The sequence below is a fragment of the Corvus brachyrhynchos genome, unplaced genomic scaffold (assembly GCF_000691975.1).
Source record: "Corvus brachyrhynchos isolate BGI_N302 unplaced genomic scaffold, ASM69197v1 scaffold409, whole genome shotgun sequence".
In the NCBI taxonomy this organism is placed as follows: Eukaryota; Metazoa; Chordata; class Aves; order Passeriformes; family Corvidae; genus Corvus; species Corvus brachyrhynchos.
In genome coordinates this window covers 1,117,313-1,128,483 of record NW_008246059.1, presented here as the reverse complement: position 1 = coordinate 1,128,483, position 11,171 = coordinate 1,117,313, and the positions used below count along the sequence as shown (strand labels likewise).

Here is an 11,171-nt window from a genome sequence, read left to right as displayed (position 1 = left end):
GCGGGAGCTCCTGCCGCGGCCGCGGCCCCTACCCTTCCCAAATCCCTTTGGCATCATTGGTCCCCGACGTCCCGGGGCGTTTAAATCCCAAAAGGATCAGGGCAGCGCCTGCCTTTCGCAGCGCTTTTGGCGATGCCGTGCCTGAGCACACACGAGGTTGCGAGCCCCTCGCCGAAGATGTGACAGATTTAAGGGGAAGCTGGTTGGGGGTGCTAGCGTCCCTGTGAGGAGCCCAGCTTCTCTGGCGTTGAACTGGGCATCCTTTTCAAGTTCTCGCAAAGAAAGCAAAATAACATGGTAATAGCTCCCGATGTCCCTGCCCTGATGCTTTTACCCATTCATTTGGGTTTTGGTGACAGGTTGTTCTTCAATGTGCCTCCTGTGGGGCTTTTTCTTTTCTTGCTTTAATATTGTTAGATAAAGAAGAAAGAATCCCAGGTTATTTACTTTGCAGGGGAATTAATACTGCTGCCCTAAGTGGAAAAGTAGGGGTTAGACTTAGACAAGTGCGCTGGCAAAAGGCGAGGTAGGAGGAGTCCCACAGAGCCAGGATAGACCAGACCTTTAGGTTAGGGATATTTTTTCAGTCCTTCGGTCAGAGTTATTTTAGACTTCTGTTTTTCTACTCCACTTTGAACAGAATTCAGTGACATAACTCTCTAATGCTCAGAAAAAAATGCAGAAAAAACGGCATAATGATCTGTTCCCTTGAACTCCTGCTCGTTTTCTGAGCTAGCAAAAAAGATTTTTTCCTTCATAGAGCTGTGTATCAACATGTCCACTTGTGACATTATCTGTCCACTCACTCTGTTGTGTTCCTCCGTCAGTTTCCAGTGGAGGTGTGTGGAAAGAATTTCTTTCCCTTTTTATTTGATTAAGCACTGATCACTATGTTTTAACAGCCAGTACTTAAACTAACAAATGATAGTGATACGACTTGCCAGGAAATGTGTGTGCGTGGAATGGCATGGACAGAAATTGATAGGAAAAAAGAGAACAGTAGAATAAATACATGAATAACATTGGGAGGCAAGGCTTGAGGGAGGGTTGTCCTGCCTTTTTCTTCAAGCTTTTGGATTTAAGAGCAGGAAGGTCTTAATTTCAGGAAACAGCAGTACTGGTTTTTTCTCAGATTTTAATGTTTCCTCGAGAAGAAGAAAAATCTGAATGGTTTGTGACAGCGTGATAATTCAAATTTGGTGCTTAGTTTAAATATATTTATCTGTAAAGTGGGCAGGAAAGAATTAAAAGTTGATTTAACACAAATTAGTTGGATTCCTCCATGCCAGGAGTGAATATTTTAAAATTGTAAATGAAAAGAGTTCTTAAAATAATGAGGAAAACCTCATTATTTTCAAGGCAGTTTTGGGGGTTTTTTTTAGCATGAATTATTTCTCAAGTGCTTCTGGAATATAAATTACCATGATTAAGAAGAGATGAACTGCACTTAATTTTGATATACATTTTATCCATATTTACTTTTCTCTTTATGAGGAAATTTATACTAATTGAGCATTTTTTTCCTCTGCTGTGGAACCAAAATACACTACACACTTTTAGTTCGAGTTGCAAATATTGGGCTAGACTCTCACAGTGTTTAGTCAGACAAACCTCAATGAATTGCAGAATTCAGTTGATTATTTCCTGTGACCAGCAAATTACATGGCAGACTAGTAGGAAATGTAAAAGAAAATAACAATCAGATCTTTTTAGCCAGGCACTGTGTTGCTTCAACCATCCCAGCTATCAGTGAACCACATTAAGTTTTATGACTAATGAATAAAACCAACTGTATTACTAGCCTCAACCTTGCTTTCCTATAAAAACAGAAATACCACGTAATTTTTATCCTACATTTTTGCAAATTGAGGGGGATGTTGTACCCTCCACTTTTTAAAGAACATTTTACCAGACATAAGCCTTAAAACTAACAATGAGACAGCAACTTTAAATTATTAGCTGACCAGAAATATTCTTTGAAGGTCTGGAATTGGGTAAGCAAAATTGGTGTTTGCAAGTCCTGAGTAGCAAACCTTGTGATTTGAGTAATTCCTCTGACATGTACTGCAGATGCTGCTTCTTTTAAAATAAATATAATTTTTAATATTATGCATTTGATAATCTCGTTTACCCTTCATGAAAATTTTACAGCATGATTGCATGCATACAGAGACAGACGTAGAGTCATAAACTGTTCTCATTCTGCTTATCTAATTCTCATTGACACCTATGTATATTAAGCAGCAGATGTAGGGCAGCTTGAGATGGATTCTTCTCTCACTGACACTGGTATAAATGTGAGTTTCTCCCTTGACTAGATGAGAGCAGGCTCCATAATACCGAATACTTAGCCGGTCCTTGATGAATATTTCTTGTTGAAAGGAAAAGGCTTGAGGCTAATTTAAATGTCCGAATGGGAGTTGGGTGCTTATCTGAGCTCTGAAACGTGGGAAGGCTCCTAGGAAAGAAGTTTGTGAGGGCCTGGGCCGCGGCCTGGTGCACTGGGCTTGTTGTTAACGTGCCCCTTTGCCCCTGCAGATATGCCCTGTGTGCAAGCGCAGTATAGTCCTTCACCGCCGGGTTCGAATTATGCATCTCAGACCTACGCGTATGGCTCGGAGTACAGCTCAGACATCATGAACCCTGACTATGCCAAGCTGACCATGGACCTGAGCAGTACCGAAATCACTGCCACCGCCACCACCTCCCTGCCCAGCTTCAGCACCTTTATGGAGGGTTACTCTGGCAGCTATGAGCTCAAGCCTTCCTGCCTCTACCAAATGCAAACTGCCTCCTCTGGCCAGAGGCCCCTCATAAAGATGGAAGACACCCGGCTGTCCCCATACCAGCCCTCACTGCCCCCATCCACAGATGAGGGGATGCCAAGCACTTCCATGTACTTCAAGCAATCCCCACCCTCCACGCCCACCACACCCGGCTTCCCTGCTCACCAGGGCCTGTGGGATGAGCCCCCGCTGCAGCCCACGCAGACCTGCCTGCCTCCCGGCCACCTGATGGACGCCACCCCCATGAAGACCGTGCCTCCGCGCTTCCCTCTCTTCCACTTCAAGCACTCGCCTCCGCACACGCCGTCCGCGGCCGCCCACATGTGCTACGACCCTGCCTCCCTGAGCCTGCCCCTGGGCTCGGACAGGCCCGCCGCCAGCCAGGCCCCCACGGAGGGCCATTCCTACGGGCTTCACCTGGCCAAAAGACCAGCCACCTTAGCCTTCTCACCACTCGGCCTCAACGCAGCCACCTCCAGCCTGATGGGCGAGAGCAGCGGGAGCGGCAGCAGTGGCCTCCCGTCTCCGCCCAGCAGGAGCTCTTCGTCTGGGGAAGGCACCTGCGCTGTCTGTGGAGATAATGCCGCCTGCCAGCACTACGGGGTGCGGACGTGTGAGGGCTGCAAGGGCTTTTTCAAGGTGAGAGCTCTGCGCTTCGCTCCCCTCCCTGCTTGCCCCCACCTCACTTCCCACCCCCTCTGTCCCCGCATGCTCCTGGTCCTGACCCGGGGGTTCAGGGACATCGTGTGCTAAAACTCAGGCCCCCCACCAGGGTGGGAGGGACATCCAGAGTTTTTGAAGAAGGCCAAGGAAAGCCCTGTGTAGGATAAAAGGATCTGCCAGTAGCTGCTGAGAGGAGGCCATGGCAGTGATCTGGGCAAACCACATCTCTGGTCTGCCAGCATTCCCAATGAAACATGGGTCACCCTAGTTTAAGCTATAAACTGCATTTATTCTGTAGTGAAATGCACCTGGAGTACATTCAACCTGGATTTTACTCAGTCACCCATTCCAATTATGCTTTGTTTTAAGGTGAAAAAAGAAACCCTGAAATCGTAGAGTCCACTTAATATTTTAGGTGGTGGCAGCAGTGCCGTTTGTTGTCATGGGGTGGTCAGCGTGAGGAGGAATGCAGGGTGGTCAGCACCAGGAAGAAACTGGTTTCACTCATGGGAAAAACGCAAGTACTTCTAGTTGCATTTGGTAGCTGCCTTGTAACTTTCAGCTCAGGAGCCCAGGGAGTCCTCACTGGGGGAAAGCTGCCTGCAGAGCAGTGACTAAGCACTGCACAGGGTCCTGGTGCCTGCTCTGCAGTGAAGGCAGCTCTGCAGCTGAATAGCAAGGCAAATAACTTACACACAGCAGTTTCTCAGTGGAAACTTTGTGCTTATATTTTCAAGAGCTGAATATGCTCTTTTGATCTTAGATTTGGGTGCTTTGTAATTTCCTTTCAGCAGACTGGGTCCAGAGTCCAGTATTAATTTCAGAAATAGTTTGTTTAAGTGAAGAGCTTGGGATAGACTCTTGGTAGGATGGTTCTGGGCAGCAAGTTTAAGATTTGAAACATTTGGGGTTGATTTGGTCTATTTCTTCTTGCTAAGATAGCAGTCATGTCCCTGTTCTGCTCAAAGATAAAATGGAAAGAAAAACAATCCCAAAATATTTGGGGGGAGGGCTTGCAATGTTTTTTTATTGTAGATGGAACTGTCAGTGTTACTTAATAATAATCCTTTGATCACATGGTAACACACACATCTCCTATAAAACTAATTTGTTATTTAAATGTAACTAGAAAAGGGTATACAAATAACATGGAAATAGCAGCTCTTGTTATCCCAAACCTGCCCCTGTGGAAATCAATAGCATATCCTTGATTTTTAACAGTACCTTATTCTGCAAAATTAAACTGTTTTCAGCTCCAAATCACAATGAACAATATTTGCTATATCTCTTATATTTAGTACATTGAGGCTGTTATTTGATAACAAACACAAATTAGGAAATAAAATTTATCCATTAATTTAATTGCAGTGACAGATTTAATATTGAATGTTGAGTTGATAAATTTCTTCCGGGTGTCTTTTCTAGTAATATCTTTTTGGATGTTATTTATTGATCTATCCTTGATTTTAAGTATGGCAGCTTGATACATTTTTGCACTAATATTTGTTACATTCTTCCAAAGCTTACCAGGTTTCTACAAATTTTAATTTTGTTTTATTTTTTTTCAACATGACTTTAGAGTTAATTAAATGTACGTATCTATGGCATTATTCTGTCTTTTTTCCTCAGGTCAGGTTAACTTTCCCAGAGTATTTAGCCAAAAATCTTTTGTAGGGGTTTCTGGTATTTTCATTTTTCTCCCTGATGATTTTAATGGCTAACCAAACCAGTTATTGTGGTATTTGACTAACAATAGTGATAGCAAGAGAAGTACATTGCAGATAATTTTGATTTTATTCTAATAAGGTCAGCAATAATCAAGGGAATGAACCAAGTAGAAAATTGTTCCCAAAGGGATATTAAAAGCGGAGATAATCTAATCCCCAAAGGTAGATGTGATGACCTGGTAATTTCAGATATGATTTTATCATTCAAAGTTGCCTGTCTCCAGAGACTTGCTTCAGAACAATCCTAGATGATTTTCATTGTCAGCAGCTAGCACTAATAAAATTGTTTTTCCTGCAGGCTAGTGTGTTAGGAAATTAATTTTATCTAATTATATGAATTGCACTGTCACTTTTCATGTTGTAATTAAAACACATTTTGTCAGGTTCTAAGTTGCTCAAGAAACAATCAGTTTACTATTTTTGTGTTGCATTTTTGCAGAGAACAGTTCAGAAAAATGCAAAATATGTTTGTCTGGCAAATAAAAACTGCCCAGTGGACAAGAGACGTCGTAACAGATGCCAATACTGCCGGTTCCAGAAGTGTCTCAGTGTCGGCATGGTTAAAGAAGGTAAGGGCCCTGGCTATTATCCCAGGAAACTAAAATATTATGTTTAATGAATGTGTGTGTGTGTATGTGTGTGTGTGTGTATTTCAGCATGGATGTCTCTACAATAAATTTGACAGTGATGAGATTCATAACTTACCCCCAAATATGTGTGTTTATGTAATAATGTATTGATTTTCTGCTTTTCACCCCTATTATCATATTTAGACTATAGACCCCAGAGTTCAAGAACAGCAAGGTCACAAGAGGATAATTTGACAGTGGCCAAAATGTCTCCTTTATTAACTTTGAACATTGCTCGATAATGCTGTTGGCTTCCCCTTGTTATCTCACTGGGGGCTGCACTGGATTGTGTGCATTTTGACATAGGATCTCGTTTCATTCCCATAAGCTGATTGTAAATTTGCAATTAATTTAAATGGAAACAGGATCAACTCATTAGTACCAATTCTGCAAATATTTAAGCATGTGAGTAATATTGTGTGAGCAGTCCCATTGCAAATACTGACATGGATAATACGACCTATATAGTGTGACCGTGTTTTTTCAAATGCTTCAAGAAAGCTAAAATTACTTTGAATGAATGCCTCTGCCATTTAAAAGAGACACTGGTAGTAGAAACACAAAAATCTGTGTTTCACATTCAGGTTTTTTTTCAGCAGTGGAGTGTCACAGGCACACATACACGGGCACACAGACGTGCCACAAACAAAGCATGGACACAAGGAACACAGCTGGGCTCTCAGTAAGCAGCTACATTGCTGCTTACAGTCATAGGTCTGACACAGTTTTGGTGCCATTTATGTTCCTTTGCAATCAAAGGCATCAGAAGCATGTGCTGAAACTGGAGAACGTTCTTATTTTTGCTGGTCTGTCCACTGTAAGGAAAGCAGGGTGTTCATTCTGACCCATCATTTGCTGGTACCTTCACAACTCATTCCCTTGGGATTCTTTTCACCTAGTTGTCCGTACCGACAGCCTGAAAGGGAGAAGAGGTCGGCTGCCTTCCAAACCAAAGAGCCCCTTACAGCAAGAACCCTCTCAGCCCTCCCCACCCTCTCCTCCCATCAGCATGATGAATGCCCTCGTTCGAGCTTTAACCGACTCCACGCCCAGGGAGCTGGACTATTCAAGAGTATGTCTCACTTTTCTTTCTTGAGTATGTCTCACTTTTCTTGCCCTATTTGCTTTCCACACAGAAATAATTTGCAAGCTGCATTTCTCCTTACCAGCTGGTTTGCCAAAATGAAATTAAGTGTGAAATTTGGATGAGGGTAGAAACTGGTCCAGCCAGCCGTTGTCTTTTTGTGATAGGTGGACTATGAGAGGAAAGGAAGTTCAGTAGTTAGTAACTATTAGTTATTAGTGTTAGTAACTATTCATTGTGAGGATCTCAATCACAAAATGATCTAATATTCTGCAGTATATTCCATGGCTGAGTGAAAGGAAAAATGCACGGATAAATAGAGCATTCTTCTTGCAAAAAGGCTGTGCCAAAACACAATCAAGTATGATGTCATTGATTAACCAGGAGCAGTACTTATATGTCCAATATCTTAACTTCCATTTTCTGAAGGCTAAAATTTAATAGCACTTCCCTAATATTCAGATAGAAGGGTTGCAGAGTATGGCACTGGATGGATAGGACCATTCCTGTTGAAATCCACAGGAATTTTGCCATTATTTAAGTGGGACCAGGGTTGGCTTTGGATACTCCAGCATGAATATTCCTTCAGTAAAACTCACATTTTTAAAACAAGCCTTTTAAAATAAAAATTCTGAAAAATTATCTCAACAAAGCTTTACCAAAGATTATATATTTTTTTAACCTTGTTCTTTAATGTATCATAGTCATGATTTAAATATTCATGGCACATTCTGAAGTCTGAAAAAAAATGTTCTGTAGTTGTTAAAATACAGCACTGAAATGGCTTGTTAAATACAATTTTTAGGCAGGTTGATATAGGGTAAGAAAGAAATTACAGCTAAGGAAAAAAAAGATCAAATTCTTCCCCCTAAAAGAAATATGACTAAATTTGAGACTGTAAAAAATAGCAACTGTATTCAGACAACAACTCCATTGGCCATTTATCACTTGTTGCTAAGTAATATTTAATCCTAAATCATATTTACTGTAATTGTATAAAAATTACATTATGCTATTTTAGACTATACTTATGTATATAATTTAGCAATTTAAAACATGCTGTAACATATTTTCTTTAAGCTAATCTGTAAGTATTAAATAATTTAATTTTTCAAGTTATTTTCAAGAATCTAGCTGTTCAGTGTCTGACAACCTACTACAGGGAGAATGCATTAGCCATATCTGCATGTACTTTAACTTACCCAGAATGTCTCAGGGATCATTCTGCAAATACCAAGGTGTGTGACGAGCTGTGCTCTTTGATAGCAATCTGCTGGGTTCCACAGAATTACAGGAGTCCAGAGGCCATAGTTTGTATTTTTTATTGATATAAAGCTCTTTTGCATTTACAGAAAACTGAACAAAAATTATGTACTTTTATGTGATTGTTTTCTTTGTCCTGCAGTAATTATTTCTCTTTTAATGAAAACAACCCATAGATTTAATTATTGAACAAATTTGTTGGAACAATTTTGTGGGACATTACAGGGACCATATGATTGACAGTAAATTAACTTAGTCTTGGTAGCTAAAAGATTGTGTGATTTTCTGTTAGAACCTATTAGTATCTAAGTTTTCCTTTACACTAAAATATATAATAGTCTGTTATGCCCAGCAGTACTGAAAAGACAAAAAGATTCTACTAGAAATTAGTAGATTCTTATGTTTTTCATACACCCTTATACTTACTTTGAAAAGTTAGAGGAGGTCAGAAACAAATGCTGTGTAAAAAGCAAGATTAACTGAGTTTAATGAAGCATGCCATAAACACACAGCAATGCTAAAATACTCCTCCGAAGAATCATCCTGTACCTGTAAAAACTAACTTATGGCATGTTCAGCTAGGCTGTGACCCTGCTGAGCACCACAAATGGGCAGATCTTGAAACCTGGCTTTGGAGTCAGTCCTGGCACTTCTGCAGATACGACCTTAATGTTTAGCATGGTCTTCATGTTTACAGGCTGTAATATCTTGACCGTCTTTAAAATACTGATAAAAGTTTCAGAGAGAAACATGTATCCCTTCCCTCCAAAAAACCCCCCCCCACACACACACACACACACAGACAGAGCAACCCAGGAAGAAAACAAAAACAAAAATGAAATTACATAAGCAACAAACTTTACACCAAAACATTGGAAACAGTTCTGTTCAGAACATGGCTGCTTTTCATCTCAGCACTGGTTTTAACTTACCAGTCCACAAGCAGTGGTATATTTAGGTACTTCGTTTCAAAAGGCAATTGCCAAGGGCTGTAGTCTGGTCTCACACCTGTTTACTGGTACAATTCCCTGAGTTCACACTTTTAAGGAAGTGAGATGAAAAACAGACCCTATAACTTGCCATCCTTATTCATGCAGAGTAGGCACCAAATCAAATAGAAATGTTGCCTTTTCAGAGGGGGAGTGCAGCATTTAGGCAACAATCCCCCCCTTCCTGGGCCACAAAATTAAGCACATATCGTGGCTTTTGGAAAAATGAGTGTAGGTTTTCCTCTGTGCAGAGAAGTTATTGTTAGGCTTTTGCAGCTGTAGCAGTCGATGAAGGACTGATGAAAGCAGGCAAAGGGCAGAGCTAAGTTGTGCTATCGGGCTTCCCAACCTCAGGCTTTCCAAATCTCCTCAGATATAACATACAAGTTAATGTTGCTTGCTACACATGCAACCCCCTCCTTAAGTAACTGTCAGATTTCATTTAATTCCCAAAGGAGCTTCGAGGAAGGGAGTGGGGCAGAGCTTTGTCTTTTGTCTTTCTCCCTGTTTGCCTCCAGTTTGCATAGGGCAGGTTTAGAAATGCAGATCAGAGGGAGCCCTTCCGTCCCTGTGGCCTCCTGACCAAGGGCAGGTTTGCCAGCTGTCTTGGTCACAAGTTAGGTCAAATATCATTACTTCTCCATGAAATAATTATGGAAAAACCCCACAATTGTGGTGCAAGAAACGAAAACATACATACCATTTATGGTTACTTATATCCTCCTAAATCTATTACAAGTAAATAATATTTTATTTTAACAATCCTTTGTAAGTGCTAACTCTTTGTAGCGAGCAGTGATGTATTGCAGCAGCTGAAAACTATACAATTCCATATAATCTTTTTACCTTTCTTCTAAAATTGCTCTCATGGGATAGACTATAATAAAAAATACAGGTTATAATTTTTTTAGATGCATTTAATTTCAGTGCCCAGCGTGGGGTATATACCACACTGTAGCATTCACAGTTACATGACATAATGCAGCATTCACCTTCATTAGAAAATGTTAAAACTTTGCCGTACTTTTGCCAAAGGAATGTTTTATAAATATTGGGAACAAATTAACACCTGGCATAATTACACTGAGTTGTGATGAGTTATAATTAGAATGAACCCATTCAGAATGGGTACTATCTTTTTTCTTTCCCCTTTCTTTTCCCTCCTCTTTACTGCTCAAAGGATCAAGAATATGTCTTGCCTTAGCAATACCTATTGTGAGGCAGGAGTTTCCATCAGCCTGTTTAGTTTCCCTGTGTATTAAGAAAGAGTCATAGGTCCCCACCTGTTCAGCAAAGCACATCTCCCAGAGCCAAATGCACACTTGCTGTGGCTTGCTCTGCACCTTCACTTCTAGAGGGTCCAGAACATGCATAGTCTGTGAAAAAGCAAATTATCTTTTTCTACCCATTAATTATCTGGGTGCATCTTGCTGCAGTCCAGTGCCAGGAGTAGTTGATTCATGCTGCTTGAGTATCCTCAACTGCTCCATTCAGGTGGGAGTCTGAACACATAAATGATGCAGCATACAGATTTTTCTACTGATGCTCCCCATCTTCTCCATATTGTGCCTCTACCTCCCTCACTATCACAGGATTCTTTGGAGTAGCTGAGGCAAAATTTGTCTCCATATAAACTTTTTAAGAAGGATTGCACATGTTTCACCAGCTGATAAGGGATGTGAACTGGAACTTACCATGAGAAGCTCATGCAGTTAGTGTTGGGTAAGCAGAACAGAGTCACTAAGGGCTAGTACCAGGACCACAGATACAGGGAGAGGTCTCTAGGATTGCTGTGGTTCTCCCATCAGTCAGCAACTCTGACATTGTGTCCTTCATCCCTTACCTGCCAACAGCAACCAGCTCCAGCTAGGAGGGGCAGAGAGCAGGACAGCTACCTGAGAAGTTCTGCTTGCTGCCCCTGCTCTCTGTCCTGCACAGTTAGCAGCTTGGGTTGCAGTTAGCAACTTGGGTGATACCTGCAGCCCACAGTTGTAATATGGTCCTCCCAGGCTGCCAGTCCACTGTTAATG

General features: G+C 41.3%; 1 protein-coding gene across 1 annotated transcript in view; it reads left to right on the top strand.

The window, feature by feature from the left end:
* Positions 1-11,171, top strand: part of NR4A3 (nuclear receptor subfamily 4 group A member 3) — a 37,224-nt gene that overhangs the window by 10,623 nt on the left and 15,430 nt on the right. Inside the window, exons 2-4 of the mRNA XM_008642687.2 lie at positions 2,539-3,425; positions 5,616-5,745; positions 6,705-6,877. Coding sequence (XP_008640909.1) covers positions 2,541-3,425; positions 5,616-5,745; positions 6,705-6,877 — 1,188 coding nt within the window. The 5' untranslated portion in view covers positions 2,539-2,540. The remainder of the gene's footprint in view (positions 1-2,538; positions 3,426-5,615; positions 5,746-6,704; positions 6,878-11,171) is intronic.